The sequence below is a fragment of the Paramormyrops kingsleyae genome, chromosome 13 (assembly GCF_048594095.1).
Source record: "Paramormyrops kingsleyae isolate MSU_618 chromosome 13, PKINGS_0.4, whole genome shotgun sequence".
Classification (NCBI taxonomy): Eukaryota; Metazoa; Chordata; class Actinopteri; order Osteoglossiformes; family Mormyridae; genus Paramormyrops; species Paramormyrops kingsleyae.
The window spans coordinates 31551554-31570797 of NC_132809.1; the positions used below are offsets into that span (position 1 = coordinate 31551554).

General features: G+C 47.0%; 1 protein-coding gene across 1 annotated transcript in view; it reads right to left on the reverse strand.

Annotated features, from left to right (window-relative positions):
• Nucleotides 1-18396, reverse strand: part of hydin (HYDIN axonemal central pair apparatus protein) — a 29501-nt gene extending 11105 nt beyond the window's left edge. The window contains exons 1-29 of the mRNA XM_023827097.2: nucleotides 18166-18396; nucleotides 17672-17845; nucleotides 17016-17171; nucleotides 16555-16718; nucleotides 15988-16107; nucleotides 14976-15159; nucleotides 14662-14797; nucleotides 14340-14502; nucleotides 13875-14102; nucleotides 12788-13225; nucleotides 12243-12461; nucleotides 11927-12126; nucleotides 11529-11711; nucleotides 11271-11390; nucleotides 10792-10951; nucleotides 10371-10543; nucleotides 9711-9909; nucleotides 9190-9310; nucleotides 8852-8951; nucleotides 8394-8562; nucleotides 7944-8182; nucleotides 5314-5428; nucleotides 4944-5148; nucleotides 4221-4456; nucleotides 3733-3884; nucleotides 2861-3056; nucleotides 2327-2432; nucleotides 1603-1836; nucleotides 752-1116 (exon numbers count right to left, since the gene is read on the reverse strand). Coding sequence (XP_023682865.2) covers nucleotides 752-1116; nucleotides 1603-1836; nucleotides 2327-2432; nucleotides 2861-3056; nucleotides 3733-3884; nucleotides 4221-4456; nucleotides 4944-5148; nucleotides 5314-5428; nucleotides 7944-8182; nucleotides 8394-8562; nucleotides 8852-8951; nucleotides 9190-9310; nucleotides 9711-9909; nucleotides 10371-10543; nucleotides 10792-10951; nucleotides 11271-11390; nucleotides 11529-11711; nucleotides 11927-12126; nucleotides 12243-12461; nucleotides 12788-13225; nucleotides 13875-14102; nucleotides 14340-14502; nucleotides 14662-14797; nucleotides 14976-15159; nucleotides 15988-16107; nucleotides 16555-16718; nucleotides 17016-17171; nucleotides 17672-17845; nucleotides 18166-18337 — 5427 coding nt within the window. The 5' untranslated portion in view covers nucleotides 18338-18396. The remainder of the gene's footprint in view (nucleotides 1-751; nucleotides 1117-1602; nucleotides 1837-2326; nucleotides 2433-2860; nucleotides 3057-3732; nucleotides 3885-4220; nucleotides 4457-4943; nucleotides 5149-5313; nucleotides 5429-7943; nucleotides 8183-8393; nucleotides 8563-8851; nucleotides 8952-9189; nucleotides 9311-9710; nucleotides 9910-10370; nucleotides 10544-10791; nucleotides 10952-11270; nucleotides 11391-11528; nucleotides 11712-11926; nucleotides 12127-12242; nucleotides 12462-12787; nucleotides 13226-13874; nucleotides 14103-14339; nucleotides 14503-14661; nucleotides 14798-14975; nucleotides 15160-15987; nucleotides 16108-16554; nucleotides 16719-17015; nucleotides 17172-17671; nucleotides 17846-18165) is intronic.
• Between the last annotated feature and the right edge of the window lie 848 nt (nucleotides 18397-19244).

Below are 19244 nucleotides of genomic sequence, written 5' to 3' on the forward strand. Positions count from 1 at the left end.
TAAAATATCTCTGCCCATACCAGCAGATGCAGATGGTCAGATGTGTATGGTCTAAATCAGCGGTGGCCAATCTTATCCGCAAAGGGCCGGTGTGTATGCGGGTTTTCGCTGCAGCTCCCTAATTAGATTACTAATTAGAGGACTGATTGGCTGAAGAGTCCTCACTCCTGGGTTTGAAGAGCTGACCTACAGGTTATCCCAGAAACCAGCGTACACACCGGCCCTTTGCGGGTAAGATTGGCCACCCCTGGTCTAAATGAAAGTGATGCATTGGACAATAAGAGGGCTATGAAGTAAAATGTGACCACGTTTTAATAAATTGTGGGAATTAATTAATGAAACGAGCCAAGGATTTAAATAAAACGAGAGAACAAATTAGTAAAATAAATATGGACACAATTTAATACATCGTGGGAAAGAATTAGTAAAACATGGCCACGATATACATCATTTTTAACATTATGTCATCTGTAAAAGGTATTTGGCGTCACTGATTGGCTGGGAGCTGGGAGGGGTCTCTAAGGAAACAGTGTGCTGTGTTACATCTCTGTAAGTATTATGTTCACTTACTGGGATTCATTCTGTCTCTTTTGTATATTAATTTCCCCAAATCTCCATAGTGGTAACAAAAATAAAAAACAGCAGTTATCCACAGCGGTAAATCATTTGCAGAACTGTAAGTCTTAAATGAGGTCAATTGATTTTAGCTTGTTTCTAATAATACTGTTGAAGAGGAGGCCATGCAGGTCACCTTCATCTTAGCTGGTTGGGTCGCAACCGCCTGCTTCAGGACATCGACCCATCTTATGGTTCTGAGCCGGTCATCCCAGTCGGGCACCTGGTCGATGGGCTGTGTGAAGACCACCCTGCACAGCTTGCATTTCACGGGCTGGGCACTCAGGACCACCGGCTGCTCCGAGCAGAACGTCACCTTCACCTCCTTGGAGCAGCCCATGTGGAGGTGACCTGTCTGGGGGGAGAACCGCACCTGCCGGCTCTCGGGGGGCCATTCGAACCTCAGGACGTCGGAGCTGCTGTGATTGGTCATGGTGAAGGTCTCCTGGTAGGGCTTGGCCACGTGACAGACCCCAAAGTGTAGAATGTCTGATGTGTTTCCTTAAAAAAGCAGAGCGTTCTTCAAAAGCCACACAGTCACAGCGCAACCTTCTTTTGACTCCACAAGGGGTATGTGGCACTGGGTTCGAATCCCAGGGAGCAGACATAAACTGTAGCCCTTCCTTCTACTGTAAGTCGCTTTGGATAAAAGCGTCAGATTTATTAAGTCAAGTAAACCCCATTGGCTTGAACTAAGCAGAGGTGGACGAAAATTTGAACCCACCATGGTAGGGAAGCTGTTCCATGGAGAGACGCCATAGGTGCAGCTTATTGGCATGACCTCTCAATCGACCAATCATGTGTGAGTACCACTGCTTTATTACTGACTGAGTGTGAGGTCATCACAAAAACCTGCCCCACAGCAGCTTACTGTGGACCGGGTTCCCCACCCCTGCACCGTTGGCCCTTGAAGCTTGATTTCTAGCATATTCTTTTTCCAGACATGATGCTGACCTTATAGCTGGTGAATATCCTCTGCTTCCTTACCATCTGCAGTCTCACTTTCGGGCAAACTTTTGCTGCCAACGTTGTCGAGGGTGATGACATCCCTGTACCCATCCCCGACCAGCTGGACCATCGTGTCCTCATACTGGTTGTCCACCACCAGGAGCTGCACTTTGGCCTCAAAGCTCATCTCTGCAGTGGGTCGACACTCCACCTCGAACTCTGCCTGCTGCCCCACAGTGAGGAACAGGGAGGCTCTCTGTGGTGCTCTGCCCTCTACAGAAGGTAACGTGTTACGAGTTATTACATCATTAAATGTGATTTTCCTCTAGGGGAAGTATTACTGTACTGCATTGTGCTGAATAATAACCCTGGTAGTGGCCATTTACACCAGAAATTCATTTTACAATGTTTCAGGATAGTTGGGCTCTAAAGTAACAGTTTTCAAATGTTATATTTTAATGGGATACTAACTGTTATGTTGTAACTGCCATGATTGAAAAGGTTTTTTATTTATATATATGAAAGTACACTACATTCAATAAAGAAAGCATTTTGAGTGGTGGTCTGAAATCAATAAAAAAAAAAATCCAATACTATTCTACTAAATATCCATCCATCCACACATCCATCCATCCATCCATCCATCCACACATCCATCCCTCCATTTTATGTAACCATTTGTCCTATCCAGGGTCACAGGGGGGTCAACAAATATTAAACGAAAATGGTAGTAAATGAGAGAATAGGTCAAAGGTCGCCTTACCTCTGTGAGCCTGGCTGTCTGTGAGAACAGCGTTTCTGTCCTCCACAGGCTCTGCAGTGGCCCTCAGTGTGAAGACGCCCGTCTCATCCAGAAGATCAATGTGAACCTGTTAAACCGAGGCTGCCATTTACCGGTGATAACTAGTAAAGTTATGTGTAATGTTACCATAGAATTCCCAACCCTCCCAGATTGACTGGTAGACTCATGAAATAGAATTCTGCAATTTCAAAGTTTCAGTCTGAAAGATATTTAGTGTTTAAAAAATGTATAATGATAATTAAAAAAAATTAAAACCAATATTCGTGCCTCTCATTTCAAGTTCACACAACTGGCTATGCAGTTAATATAACCCCCTGAAAAAATAAACTCAAGGAATGTTTTGAGTCAAAAAATACAGAAAATGGTTCATGAAGCTTTATTGGGGCATCATTACATGAAACTAGAGCTTAACTCTCTTAAAATGGCTAAAGTTTCCATGGCTACAGTCACCTCCTCACGAGCCTGACCCTCCGGTCCGGAGCGACCCGTTCCCACCTGTGCGGACACAGTGCCGTCGTTCTTCAGCACCAGAGGCAGGGTCCGGCTGCGGCCCACCAGCACGGGCCTGAACTGGAGCAGCAGGCCACCCTGGGGGGTCCGCAGCAGTGGCCGCAGGACCGTCACGCGGGGCAGGTGGCCGTCACCCGCCAGCTCGAACGCCAGGGCTCTCGTCCGGGTCGAGGGGGCCGAGCTGCAGCAAGCAAGGAGCTTGATGGCCCAAGTACCGCAAGCAACGATCTCTGAGTCCAAACCACTAAAGCTCAGAAAGAGGCTAAACCAGGCAGTAGACGGCTTTTCCGCAGTTTAGGTTTTCGTTTAAACCAAATAAGATGTTACAAAGTAGCTTGTCTTTATACTAGACTTTACACGTGTGTTCTACTTGAATTACACTTCTAATACATTTGTATTTTTGTATTACAGGTCGCCTTTGACTTACGACTTGACTATCGGTTCTGACTGACCGGTTGAAGGTCAAGTTGGTCGAAAGTCTGGCCTTTATTTTATATGTAAAAATTATCATATGTATAGTATACTGTATTAAAAAATTATATCATCTAAGTCATAATATTTGGTGTTTTTTAACCTTTTTATCACCATTTTCTCGGGGGGTGCTCGTGATGCCAGCAGTCGTGGCGATACATTTGCAGTCTCGGAACGGTCGTAAAATCAATCAGTCGTAAGTCAACAACAACCTGTATATTGCATTCTTTATTTTTGGTATTTTGAAGCTCTCTTGCTTTAATCTGGCACAGTGAGAGCTCTGCCTTAGCACAATAGTTTCTCACAGGAAGAATAATTTTATGTTATCTTACCTCGTGGGGACAGCTAAACATGCACACGCACAGTCACGCACAGAGGTCTGGTACCTGGCCGAAGCCTCCAGCGTGGCCTCAAACACAGCGCTGTACGTCTGCATGCTTTGGGGGGAGAAGGTGACCACCACCATGGCTCGCGAGTGGCTGGGGACACACAGCTTGGTGGGCGTCAGTTCGAAGACCTCGGCAGAGCGACCGGATGCCTGAAATGAGCAAAAGCACCTGCCTGTCACTTCAAAGGAGTCTCCCCACTGCCAGGAGTGGATCAGGTCACTTCCAGCATCTCCTCCACATTAATCCACATTGTTGCCTTCTGGTCTTACGGTTCTTTTCTTCCTTTCTTTTCTGTTTCATGCACCATTCTGATGCTCTGTGGTCAAGTGGCTTAGGGCGACTCTATTGTGAAAGGCGCTATGTAAAAGTAAATTGAATTGACCTGAATTGAAAAATATCATTAGTGTATGATGTATAATGCTTCAATCTTAACAGTGTGTCAAAGGCAAACCCCCCCACACACACACACACACACACACACTAACCCTGCTCATGGCGGACTTGATGGCCAGGCTCAGATCACAGGGCACCTTCCCCGTGTTGCTGATGCCAAAGCGGGCACTGGCACTCTGGCCCACCAGCACATTACAGAAGATGAACTTGTTCTCATCCTGGATGTAGATGCCGGTTGCGTCTCTGTACTCCTCGGAGTCCAGCTGGCTGCTGTTTCTGCAGGTGCGATGCTCCTCGAACACAGACGCCATGTCGTCACACACGATCTCTACGTGGACAGATGGGATATGGTCATGTGACCGTACAGGGGGGGGGTTCCCAGCAGTGCCTCTCGGCGGGCCCCCCCCCCCCCCCCCGGGTCCTAAGACTGACTCCGAGGGCGCTGGATGCTTTCAATAAACATTAAACTAGATGAAAAAGAGAACCTTAGCATCAGAAAAGGATAAACTATTTAAAAATTCCAGATGAGAAAGTTATAAAGTATGTCTGTGTCAGATAATTCTTTAGAATAAAGACATTTTGTTGTCCATGAATTACAAATAACAAATAACCCCAGGATAGTAGAACCTCCTCCTATAAATAAAACATATATAAATAACTAATACATATATACATATATATATACATATATACACACACACACACACACACACACAGAATAAATCAGTACAGTACCATAAGACAGAAATGGAAGACATCCAATGCTAAGAATGGTATAGAGTGCTCATATCTGACATTTGCGACCCCATACACACCTGGCACGCAGACCTCGGCTGCCAGCCGATATGGGATCCCGTTGGGGTGGTGGTTGGGGTCGCGCTCGGAGATATCGATGGCGATGCACTCCTCCATGCTGCCTGCCTGGTCAGCAACGCAGTCCACCGTCACCACCTGCTGAGCTCCGGGAGCCAAGACGCCGACACAGGGGGCCACGGAAAACACCCCCATTGTCAAGCGAGCCTTGGGGGGGGGGGGGGGAGGGGTAGGGAGATAGTAATGTCCAAAAAGGAGGCACAACTTACATTTGTCTGAAAAATGATACTTGATACCTTTTATGTAATTTTATGTGCCAATTTTGTACTAAATTAGCTCTACTTTAGTTATGAGAATAGGTGCCGTGTTCACCTGTGAAGATAATCCCATTTCCCGCTGTATGGATTCCATGCGGCGCACTTTGCTGCCAGAAGGGGGCTTTGCCGGGCAGCTTTCCCGCGAGCGCGTGCGCTTCACAGTCACCGTGCTGCAGGACACAGCCAGCATGAGAATTCACATGGATGACACTGGGCATCACATTACAGATGCACATAACCAATGTGACACCAAAGTCATCCATCTTCTATTCGCTATCACAGGCAGTACAGGCCCAATGCAGGTTTATCGCAGGGCACTATGGGAAATTTAGAGATGCCAGTTGGCCTAAATGAGCATCTTTGAAGCGTGGGAGGAAGACAGAGAAAACCCACACGTGTGATCTCCACACCCACCGGAGGTGGGATTTAAACCCCCAACTCGGGAGGTGCAAGGCATTAGTGCTACTGTGCCGCCCCCCCATCTTCATGCTATAGAACTGTAACGATAAACAGGGACAGGAAAAAATCTAATACCGAAAAGGTAAGAAAACTAAAACAAAGTGAAGAAAAATATATAAAATTTAGGCTTTTGAGCTATCTATTTAAATACCTAATTAGACTTCGTCCAAGAATTTAAAATTTTAAACACCCATTAGCGCTGTAGAAAAAAATTGGTACATTTGAGCTGGTTGCCATGGAGATTACCCTGCGAAGCCAAGAAGTGCCTAAGCCAAAAAAAATCTATTGTAATTGAGATTATACAACAGATACTGTAGTTCCAACCAAGGAATGTGATTGGACAAGAGGAGTCCTATAAGCCTCATTTCTACCAACACGGAGCCGGAGCTGGTCCAAGAGCATCTGGCTGCAGACTCGGCCAGAAGGATCTCCACTGTGGGGCCGGACATGACGCTTCTACAGAGAACTCAGTAGGCTGGATCATTAAAGTTAGTTCCCGATGTGGCACTAACATATCCTGCGATATTGTATAGGTCATGTGACTTCGAGCCTCAAAGTGGTAAGCATATCCTCTGTCACACAGACACGGTAATAAAATAATATAATCCTAATGGAGGTAATAACAACAATTATGATAATATCCTGTCCTATATTATTATCATTATTATTACCATTTATTAGTAATAATACCTATAATGCTATAAGTCTATATATAAAATATTGTAATAATATTTAATATTACACACACACAGACACCTGACCTGCGGGATGGTTCAAATTTATCATGCGACGTTATTCTGCAAATCAGCTAGCTAGCCATTTCACTGCCGACACCGGCAATATTAGATGAAACTATACCGGAAGGTTTGGACGCAGTAGACTTTCGCTGACGTTATGGGAACTATTTTTGTTTGCGGAGGCCCATAAATGTTTAAATAAGTAAACAAAATTTGCTGTATCATATTACTGTTACCTTATAAATGCTACTCCATGAACTGTTGTATAAAAGCAACAACATAGTTGAAGGAGTGCGGTTGTACTCCAATGTACTCCAATATATCATGGCTGTGATTATCTCCGGCCGATTCACGGTGGTGATATATAGGAGTACTACTGCACTCCTTCTAGTATATTACTACTTAAGTGTACAGTGCCTGTATAAGTATATGCAGACTAGAAATGCTAAGTAAATGATCTCATTATTTGTGTGCTTATGAAGCAGCGATACGTGAGACCCTCTCCCTCATTAAATATGCTAAGGTATTCAGCTCACTGTTTACCAAGAAGAAAATCTTAACTGCCAATATGATTATTCACATACAACACAGGCCCAATTGTCCCAAGGAGGTGAGATCAGCTACTGTGAACTGAGTATTCGAAGCATAACAAGTTAAAGTATTTACTAAGTGATCTCTACCACCATGAAGCACCAAGAAATGGCCAAATGGCACACGTGATGCAGGAAAGGACAGCACACGTGATGCAGGAAAGGACAGCACACGTGATGCAGGAAAGGACAGCACACGTGATGCAGGAAAGGACAGCACACGTGATGCAGGAAAGGACAGCACACGTGATGCAGGAAAGGACAGCACACGTGATGCAGGAAAGGACAGCACACGTGATGCAGGAAAGGACAGCACACGTGATGCAGGAAAGGACAACACACGTGATGCAGGAAAGGACAACACACGTGATGCAGGAAAGGACAGCACACGTGATGCAGGAAAGGACAGCACACGTGATGCAGGAAAGGACAACACACGTGATGCAGGAAAGGACAGCACACGTGATGCAGGAAAGGACAGCACACGTGATGCAGGAAAGGACAACACATGTGGCTCCAAATTAGCCAGAATTCTGATACGAAACAAAGAAAAGCTCTTCTAGGAGAAGGACTGGCAGTCTTCATCTTGCAGAACAATCTGTGTCTCTCTGCCACAGCTGCACAGGAACACGGAATGATAAAACTGAATTGTTCACAGTTTCCATAGATTTGGAAGATTAATTCATGGTTTCCACCAAGTCCTGGCAATGATCAGCATATATATTTCATGTCAATAAAGCACTTTGAATTAGAATTACAATTGGAGTCAGATAAAAGAGAAATGGAGAAACAGGACAGGCATTCACACACGGACAGGAGGCCCGGAGCACCCTAAGGGTTAGAGTTCCACCCAGGGAGGCTTTGGACATGGGCAGCCCGGAGGGGGGGGGGGGTCATACCCTTTTCTCTGGGAGGGTACAGACTGGTCGTGGGGCATCCTGCAGATACTGAAACGCATCTCAAACATTCCTCTGTTCTCTATGGTGAAGGTGAGGCACTTGCGAGTGCCGTATACCAGCGGGCCGAAGTTCGTCTCGGAGGGGGAGATGCTGTATTTGCTGAAGAGGGACTGGACCGACACCTTGATAGGCATGATGCCGATGACCTCACCCCCCTCTTTGATGATTGGCTCGATCACCTGGGAGAGACGCCAACGTGCTTTACTTACACTAACTTGTCTACTAAACACATACATGTGTGCTGTGACGTGTCAAATGATGAAATATAATCAAATCCAGAAGAACAAGAAGAGAATTAAAAAACAAAAGCAGGCAGACATATAAATATTGCATTACCCTTCAGGAATGTCTGCTTGATACCAGAATGTTTTGGAGGCGGGGTCATCTGACCTGGAGGGATATGATTGGTTGCTCTCTGATGAAGACCTCTTTGTTGTGTTGGAAGACAAACTGCACAGTGCTGGGCCGGTCATTGGGATGGAGTGAGCCACTGGAAGGGGTGACAGTGACCAGGGAGTTGGGGTCTGGCCCTAGCTGGTCAGCGCCTTTCAGCAGGAACCTATTAGAACCGGGTAGAAAGAAGGAGAGAGATTAAAATGAGGTAAAGGATGGAGACTGAGAACCAGAGAGAAGACAGAAGAACAACAAAAGAGTCTGATGAATAGTTATGGGAAAAACTGAAAACTGAATAATTAGGTATATATCTGAATTATAGATTACAAATCTGTCATTTAACAATTTAGCTTCAATTCCTTATAATGTTTCACAAAAGGTTATTCCATAAATATATAGAGATATATAGTAGCATATCGAACATTTGCCTATTTTGCTTTGCAAATATAACTCACTTGAAAGCAACTTCATATTTTCCTTTGTTTTTCAAAGCCAGGGAAAGTTTGGCTTCCTCCGAGACTCTGATTGTCCCAAAGTCCAGGATGCTGTCTGATTCTGTAAAGCAAACACAAATAAATTCATTAAGATTCAAACACAATGTCAGCTACGTTAAAGGTCAATTAAGATGAAATACCGTGTCCACCGTGTCAAAGGTCAATCAAAGTCATAAACCAAGGTTATATACAAAGTCTGCATGCCATATAACTACACAGAACAGAGGTCACATGAATGCAAAAGATACGTATATCATGTAATCAAACAGGCAAACTCTCATTTCAGAAACCATCCTTACTAGAGCCATTTGAGCCAGATCCTTTCAGGAATGTAATGTCTAACAAGACGTCATACGCCTCAGCTTGGATTTGGATGTGTTCTGTATGGACAACGCCGAGGATGTTATCCGCATCCAGAACCTGGGACGCACGTACAGTATACAGGTCAGCGTCAGGGGATAGAGAACCATATTACTAAATATCTGCACTGTAGCTGTACCTAACAAAAAATATTATGCAACTAAATCAGACTCAATATTATATTTTCTTAGTATTTCACTTGTATTTTTGGTTTGAAAAGTCATAAATTGTATGTGTTCGCTTAGATTATCGTAAAATACAGGGATTTAGTAATTAATTCGCTCGTAATTTCACTTGCTGATTCAAGGACTAAAGCACTGCGTAAGCCCTTCAGAGTCAGAATGCTTCCTTCCTGTTTCCCGTTTCCTGTGTCCCATTTCCTGTTTCCCGTTTCCTGTTTCCCATTTCCTGTTTCCTGTTTCCCGTTTCCTGTATCGTTCCCTAAAGAGCCGTGCCGCACCTCCAGCCGAATGGCCTTCTTAAGGCTGGTGGGCCTGCTGGCTCGGAAGTGAACCTGCAGACTGTACTGAGACTGCGCAGGGATGACGCCCCGGTCCAGGGACACGGTAAATTCCTCCCCCAGGGCCTCCAGACCACTCAGGCTCCAGGCCACGGGCAACAGGGTGTTATTACGAAGACACAGGCTCTTTGTGACCTTCCTAAGGTAATGAAAGGCAGAGCAAGAATTACACACAGAGGAAGAATGGGTGGTGGAGGAAGAAGAGGTAAATAATGAGGAGAAAAAAGTAGAAGAGATTTTAAAGCAGACTTAAGGCAGACAAGAGTCAATAAATAACCTGTGAAGCAAAGTAAGAATGAACTGATACATTTGGTTACATAGGTATGTAAATCATGGTATCAGCATAGCAGCAGGCGGACATTTCAGGTCCAGAAAGTAAAAATCCAAACCAGGATTTTGTTTCAACCAGCCAGTTGAGCATAAAGAGTCTCAGTCACATTGCACTCAACTGGCTGGTTGAAGCAAAATCCTGGTTTGGATTTTTACTTTCTGGACCTGAAATGTCTGCCTCTGGGCAGTCAGTGTATATTTAACTGCAAACCGGTGTTTTCCAGCTGCATGGAGGTGGGCTGGGTGGCGGGGGGGGGGGCATAATCAGACCTGTTCAGCAGGACTTTGTCAAATTGCAGTTGCTTGCGATCCAAGTCCAGTTCAGGCCGGACCCCCCAGCAGGAGATACGGAAGACAGCGGGCTCAGGGTTGTCTCTGACGCAGCACACAATGCTGTCCTCGAGCAGGCCTGGGGTGGTGGGGTACGCCCACACTGTCAGCCCCTGGAGCAGGGCAGAGGGGGCAGAGGGGGAGGATCTCAGCAAGGGCTCCACCTGTAACCTCTCTGCACAGCCTTCCAGCAAACGCAGTGCATCCCAATCCAAGAATATAAATATAAATACTGAATTTGTGGTAGGGTTACTCTCATTGAGCGTAAATCTATGCAGTAAATTTATTAGAAAAAAAATATTGTTTGAGTTGGTACTTGTAGTTTACGCTACTGAGAGCTTCGGAGATGATGCAGCTGCACCTGCTTTTCGTTGGGGTTGAGGGTCATGCTAGGGGGGTCCAGCATAAAGGTCGCGGCTTTGGTGTCATGCTGGAAGCAGAAATGAATCTCGGCCTTCAGAGGGGAGCAGTTGTGCATGACCAGCGTCTCCATGTTTTCTGGGTACCTCTCCTCCTTATACCTGCCCCACAGGTAGTAATCACAAGTAGATGTTGATAGGGGCGTGAGTTACATTCAAAACTGAACCTCTGTCCCAATACCTTAATACGTCCTTTGCTGATAGCAGTTAATGACCATGACAGAAATTAACAAAACCTATTCTGTGGGCCAAACTTTTGATAAGATTTAACTTTCAGTTATATACAGTATATATACACATATATATGCAGATACAGCTCATTTGCTGTACACACAATGAACCAAAAGAATAGTCGCCCAATATCATTATCCAAAAGAAGCTCTGTAGTCATAGCGTTTTGTCTAGGCCAAGCATACGTTACCTATCTCTGTTCTTCCCACATAGCAGGGGGCCGAACTCGTATGAGCCAGAGTGGGCAATGTACGTCTTGCTCACATTGCTCCCGGGAAGCTGGGCTTCCTTACAGTGTGCAAACACAACCCTGCAACACAGGGACCAAGTAATGCAGACCGCTTACACGCTGTATTACTGACCACACACCCTTGTGGTCTACGACTGCAGTGATGAGATGCCCGCAGCCTCGTCTTCATAGCCGAGACACAGCACTCAAGTGCTGTACCTGTAGTCTTTGTTGATGGATGGGAAACCACAAATCCCCCTGCAGTGCAGCTGGTAGCGCCTCCTGGTGTCCATCACCTCAAAGTTCAGCACTTGGTTGAACTTGCCCGGCACGGATGAGTAGAACCTGATCTTCAACGTCACTGTCCCGGCAGGAGGTATGACCCAGCGGAAGGTGGTCAGTCTGCAAGAGACACAGGCTTACGTGACAGGGAGATGAATCCTGAAGGGGGGGGAGGGGGGGGGCAAGGGGCGGGGTCTCCCTGCTCAGGGACATTCATACTTTAGTACAGTCAGCAGTATTATGATTTCATCCAACCATCCATCCATCTTCTGTAAGCACTTGTTCTATTCAGGGTCAGGGTGGGGTTTTAATTATATTACAAGCAGCAGCCTCACTTCTGGTCTCGCTCTTGCTGCACCTCTGCCTGGCTGCTCTGCTCTGCTTCCAGCATGGGGGCACCAGCAGCGATGGGGGGGGAGCGGGCGTCTGGGACCTTTGCAGCCTTCTTGGCCGGGCTTCGACGCCTCTCCTTATGGCCCTCCCTGCTCACGTCAGCCTTCCTCCCCCTGCCTTTGGTGGGGGTCTCAGGCTCCTCCTGTAAGCGGGCCCAATGCCGCCATCTTAATATTCCAATTCTACTCCTTACAATTCTCATTTGTTCCACTAGTTCTCCCTCAGCTGGTTCCACACGCACAGCAAGGCTCTCCATACCTTGAGCAGAGGGATGGAGGTCAGTGTCTCCCCATCCTTCTCCCCCTCCCTCCGGTCATCTGACGTGTCCTCGGCCGCTGACGGTACCATGAAGGTGAAGCATGCAGAGGCGGGCTGCTCGCCAACACCTTGGCTTCTCAGGGGGAATGACACCATGGAGAAGATGACTGGAGGAGGGACAGGGGGGCCTCTGGGTCCCAGTCCCAGGCCATCCAGGACCTTATGGACATAAATACCAGTGACATCTCACCACTACTCACGATACAGTTATTTAGAATACATAAAATATTTGACCTGTTCTACTAAAATCCAAAGCTGTGTAGCACATCAAGAACAAGATTAATACTTGCATTAAAAATATTTCAACTCAACAGAACACAGCAGCCTCTGGGGACGTGTACTACAGCTTGGTAAACGAGATAATAAATGAGGTCATAAGTGAGCAAATTGCATATGGCATATGAAACATACAAAATGACAACAAAGATGTGCTTGGTTCTTATGCTGCTGTGTAAGCGGCTGCACTTTTGCGTTACAAAGGGCACCTCTTCCAGTAGGGGGAGCTCTTGGTTCTGCAGGATCTCCGTGCCGCTGCTTTGGCCCCTCCCACTCACAGGGACGATGAGGTGGGGCACCCCCTCTGAGGGAAGCTCCCTGTCAGCCCCCTCCGGGCCGTCGCCCCCTAGTGGCGGAGCCTTGTCGGCAGCTGGAGAGGCTGGCAGCAGCCTGGACTCGGGGACGTCCATCTTCTGTTTCCTCTGCTCCTTCTCTGCCTTCTCTCGCTCCCGCTCTTTTTTGCCCCTCTTGCCAGAGGAGGCCTGGCCCTCACGGGAGGTGAGTGCTGGCTCCTCCAGTCGGTCTTCGACGGAGGGGGTCTGGAGGAGCAGACCCTGGGACCTGTCCCAGTGCTGCAGGATGTAGACCACCTGGGCCTGGCTCAGCTCGTACCGCCTGAAGCGAGACTGCAGCAGCCTGTGGCCCTGCTTGGGGGGGGGGGGGGGGGTAACGGCAGGACGGTCACTGGAAAATGAAAACCACTGAAACCCGGCCAATGACTGGGGCTGTACTATGAATGGGGGGGTTGCGTGTGTCCAGCAAGGGAGAGGTGTTGGCTTGAATCCAGCCTACGGCAGAAGAGTCACATGTACATTGGGACCTTAAGCAAGGACTTTAACAGCCCCTCCCCTCCAAAAGAAGTGTTTAGGGGCATCGGATAAACAGCCAACCCTGCACTTGGACCCCAAGCTGTGCTTTCAATTGTGTGTGTGTGTGTGTGTGTGTGTGTGTCTCAAAAGGAGAGCAAGATGAGATATATGAAAACAAGCACAAATAGCAAACAAAGCAGCATTTCTTTATTTATGTGAGTCTCCCTAATGATTCTGCAGTCTTTTAAACGGAGGAGAAGAAACAAGATGTAAGGAAGTGCAGCCTTTTAAAGTCAAATATCCTATTTACAATTAACTTCCAGTAGCAGTCAAAGGATAAACAAATTTTTGTGGCTGTTACTGAATTAAAATTTAAAAAACTTTTATCTGTTAACAAATATTATTTCCTCTAGATATGCACAGGAATTACCTAAAGATGAGGAAAATGGACATTTGTAGCACCACGTTGGTGTGTCCCTACAGTCACCTGCTCTTTCTCCGGATCGTCACTGAGCATCGGAGACTCCTCCCGTCCGCCTCCCTTCCCCTCCATATTCCTCCTCCATTTAGCCCCATCCTCCTGCTCTCTGGCGCCCTCTGTAGGGGATTCTTTGGACTCCATGTTATCCACAGAGGGCGTCTTTTTTGTCTCCTTGAGGGGCTGGTCCAGCTTTGAGTCAGAGCGCAGACCAGCGGATGACTGTGAAACACAGGCCTGTTTTTAAACATGCAGGAGAGTTTCACAGACATGTTGCCAAGGGTGGTTCCAGGATTTTACATACATACCTTTAGCCAATGATATGTTTTGAATCATTGAGTGACAGAGGAGGAGCACTCAGGGGGCCAATCAGCTTTCAGCTGAGCCCAGTGCCTCTGTGGCCTCACCCCTGTATATGCCCCCTGCATGCTATAGAGGACTCTGCATGTATTGTTTAATTTTCACGACAGAAACCTGCTTTGCACCCAGCTGACTCTCCTTCCTCGAGGCATCCTCTTTTGGAGGCTCTCTCCTCATCTTTTTGTTCTTCTTCTTAAAGTCCTCCTCTTCCCGTAGTCTCTCCTGTTCCTCGAGGTTCCTCCGCCGCTCATCCTCTCGTGCTGCCCGTTCTCGCTGCCTGTAAAACATGTTTATGACACATACTACCAGTAATATATACGAATACCTTCCCGCCCATAATACATAAGGATATTTACACTGGTCGCTAATACGTGTGATCACTGATCAGTCACATACGAGTGAACGCTGGACTCCTCCAGCAGCAGTGTGACTGTACCTGCGTTCTCTCACTTCCTCCAGACGCCTGAGCTCAATGCGCTCCTTCTCCTCCTCTGGTAGGGCGTCATACTCATCTTCATCCATTTCCTGCAAACGCTGCCTCTCCCGCTCCTCGTTCTCCCTCTGCTGGTTCTCTGAGGGACAGACAGACAGAGATGAACAACACAGGTTCTTCTACACCTCCTTATTCTGCTCTGCACCATGTTGCTTCCTTTCCTTTGGGTACCGCCTCCCATTGCCTTGTTCTCCATCCTCTCCATTCTCCTCGTATCTCTACCCTTCCAGATGGACTCTCTTCACCACCATGCTTACCTTCAGCCTCCCTCGTTGCCTTCTCCCGGGTTTGGAAGTCCTGGTAGGTGTGCACCAGGTTCACCACGTAGATGAAGCGGCGGTTGTCGAAGGCCCTGAGGAGGATCCGCAGGGCACTGGCCGGCGAGTGGCAGTAGGTCGTGTCCAACCCGTCAAATACCGCCCCGCGGTGACAGTCGCTGAGCTGAGCCGCACGGCGGAGGCAGACAACATGACGCATCACGACTTGTTCTTGCAATTCACACATATGAGCCAGAATTAGACCTTTAATCTAAAGGATAAACTACATCAAATATGGGAAAATGACATGAAACAGTATCAAAAGCAGAGCTGTGTTTGCCAGCAGCTACAGGAAGCCCAGATGTTCTGAAAATAACGATGATATTGTGAAGTTATTTCATCCTGCGATTATTATTATTATTATTATATGAAAAGATTTCTCCAAATCATGAGAGTGCAGGGAGCCGCCCATCTGCCCAACGTTGGAATCCGATTGGGCCTCACAAAAGCACGTCCTTAAACAAACCACCACTCTGATTTATACAGTATATGTACTGACATTGGGCTGTTAAATTCACTGGGCTGTTACATTCACTGGGCTGTTATCAGAGTTAACAAAAACTAAAGCTATTTCTCAGACTATAAAAAAACATGAGTAAAAATAAGGCACGAAAATAAAAACTACAATTAACCGAAAACTAGAAATATTGCCTTCAAAATTCACTGAAATAAAATAATGCAAACGTCAAATGCTATTACTATTTTTAAGTATTGAGCTAAAGTCATGATTTGTTCATTTTTAAATTTCAAAATTAAACTTAAGATGAAATTAAAATTAAATAGATATGTCTTTAAATTAAAAACCAAACAAACCATTAAAACATGCTGAAAACTAATATGAAACTGGATTTCAAATGAAGATTGAGAATAATATAAAAATTAAAAATAAATTAGAAAACCAAAAGTGTAATAACATGGGCTGTTATATTCACTGAGGCTGGGTCCCTCTCACTTGTAGCCTCTCTGAGAGCATGTCCACCAGCAGCTCCTCCGGCAGCACACAGTCCCCCAGCTCTGCGCGGCCCCCCCACACGGCCTCCCCCACACTCAGCTCCCCACACGCCGGGGCCGCCTGCAGGATGAGTAAGGGTTAATGCACAGTGGGTGGTTCTTCGCCTCTGCGGCTGTGTGTTTAAAAATGCACAATGCAGGGCTTGGATGCACAGGGCTTGGATGCACAGGGCTTGGAGTACATTAACTCGCTTATGTCACGGTGAATACACATTTCACACATTTGTACCTAATTATACCATTTGTTTTATTTTTTAACCACACTAAATGGTGCTCTTTGCATTCGTGCAAGCTCTGAGCCCTTTTATGAACAGAGAGCGCCATCTAGTGGGGTCAGAAAATACAGCAAATGGTTCATGAAGATTTATTGAAACATCACTAATCAACACCCTTCCAACCAATCAGATTTGACGATTCAAAAGCGCCCTGTAGGATTATCACAAGTCTGGCAGCTAGGTACTTTTATTGGCTTCCAGGCAGTGACTGACAGCACAGTAATCCCGCCCACCTCATTTCTAGCAGGACCTGCGGGGCTGGTCTTGTTGTGCATGGAGATGGAGGCCGGCTCGTGCCCGGTGGTCTTGTTGTCCTCGGTCGCGTGCTTAGCCAGCGCCTCCTCGCTCAGGGTGGCCCCCGCCCCAGCTGGTGCTGTTGGACCTATAACAGCTTGAGCTAGATGCAGGGGGGCACAATGTGCATCAGAACGGTAAGAAGACCATTACTTAACAGACGCATGCAGTTTTATTTATACGCTGAACAGACAGCTTAGAGATACGAAGACCTTAAGTTACAGAGATCCATGGTTTATTTTTAACTCAACCAGTCACCATGATAAAGCTGGAACACCTACTGTACAAAGATAACACAATGTACAACATTATGTGTATGAAGTCAAACGTAGCTGACAAACAGGCTCCACTGCAGCAGGTCCTGCGAGATGCGAGTCTGTGGGAGCTCAGTATGACTTACCGGCCTCCTCTTCCTGGGCAGCCCTGGCACACAGCTGCCTCGCCTGGAGCCCGGCGGTACTGCGGCCACTGGAGACGGCTTCCCGCACCACTGCGTCAATGCTCAGGCACGCCGCTCCGTAATACTTCGCCAGGGTCACGGCCGTCTCCGTTTTACCTGGTAAGCAGCAGCTCATCTCGTATCCCACTTCGCTTTACAGCTTAACACCCCAAACTCATTTTAGAATTTTCAAAATGTAGACTGTCTGACAGGGAGCTCGGAGGGAGCAAAAACATGGACCGACTGTGGGTCCCAGAGGACTGGATTGGGAGACACTGATTTAGAGCAACAAACTGACACAAATCAGGTGAGGTACTGTACACCTAATTAGGCGGAAGGCAATCTTAAATGTATGGCTTGCACCTGTGTGAATTCATTTCTATTGATTTGTTCCCTCCCTTGTTCTCAAAATCTCTCTGTATCAGCGTGCGCCATTTCCTCTCACCCTACTCACTCAGATGCTAATTTGACACCAGCCCCAGAGCCTCTAACCTCCTCTAGCTCCTGACTAACCCTGAAATGGGAAAATGTTGCCAATAAAGATGCTTTTCCCCGCCAAGTCCTCACCGAGTGGTCTTACATGAGAATGTAGCATTGAAGGGGACAGGTACAGATACCAGAAAGTGGAGCTCCGTAAACGATGATGGCGATGCCCCTGCGATTTCTAGCTGCATGAGCCGCCGGCGAGAGGTCGATGCCCATGTGACGGGCGATGGCCCTGGAAACAGGGTTTAGTTCCAGATCCCCCACGCAGACGCTCTCCTTACTGCCGCCCAGATCTCTTAGCAGTCCTGAGAAAAACAGCATCATGGTAAAGAATCAACATTCGCTACTTAAGTAAGCTGAAGACAGATCGCGAGCTCGTGCAAGACTCCATTTCAGGGGTGACTAATATCCCTTGGCCTCGGGGACAAAGATTAAGTCTGTCTACCAGACGCACAAAAAATGTTGTTGAAGGGGAGGGAGGGTGGCGGGTCAGTGGCAATGATAACAGCTGACAAACCGGGTGGGGGGGTGAGGAGTAATTTCAATAAACAAGGTCATTTGAGGCCCGTTTTTAATGGACGCCTCAGGGCTTCATTAAAGCGCCTCACATCCCTACAAGCAGAACCTCGATTAAGTGACTCGTCCATGACCCTCTTGCAGTCCTCCTCAGACTCGCGGTCCCCTGGCTGCACTGTGTCCCTCCTCTCATCCTTCAGGGCTGCCTCGGGACGCTCCCTCTCCTGGGACACGGTGGCCGTCGGCTCTGGCACCCAGAAAGCCACCGAGATCCTTACCATCACTTGTCAAACAAAAGGCTACAAATAATTTCACAAAAACAGTTGCAGAAGATCAGAAAGCGCTTCGGTCGCCAAACGGCTCTGAAAGCAGCAGGCAAACCTTCCTCCTCCTGCTTCTGTGTGTTCTGCTCTCTGTAAAAGTCCAACAGCTCCGGGGGCAGCGTCTCCCCAGGGGCGCGGGGGGGTAACAGTAGAACATTATCTGATGCGTACGCCTTCATCATACACAGGATCTGTGGCAGAGCAAGAGTAGGTTGCACAGTGGCTAAGAATGAGGTCTTCTTGGGAAAGACACTTTCATTCTTTGATATTCCTGAGCTGCATAAAAGCAACTTTAATTAACACTAATGGTCATTTGAAATGTTTGCCTTCCTGTTAATCAGATGTCTATTCCATGAATTCCTGCATGATGCCTCATTAGACTGCTAGTGCTCCCTAAATATTCCTAAGCTTCGCTTCTGATCCAGGAATTATTTTATAAGGTTCTTGCTTCATTAGAAGTTGCTGTGCAGCTCCTGCTCCAATCCCGCTTATACTTGTACTTGGGCGTTCATTGGAATCTCAGCCTAGCTGCACTTACGCCTAGTTGACTCCTTGTCAGCATATATTCATGTGCTATTTGCCTCACATGTGCATCACTTCGGACAAAGACGTCTGCTAAAAACGTGAAATGCAAATGTAAACGTGTGTCTGCTATGTAGACGTGTGCCTGCTATGTAGACGTGTGTCTGCTATGTAGACGTGTGTCTGCTATGTATGGAAGCTTGCTGTGAATTACAAAAGTTTTCACCAGCAAACACACAACCTCACCTTCTCTTCCTCCAAGTGCTGCTTGTCAAACTCCAGGGAGTAGAACTCGACTGGGAAGGAGCAGGGGTTCCGCACCAGCACTTCCGCCTCCTCCCCC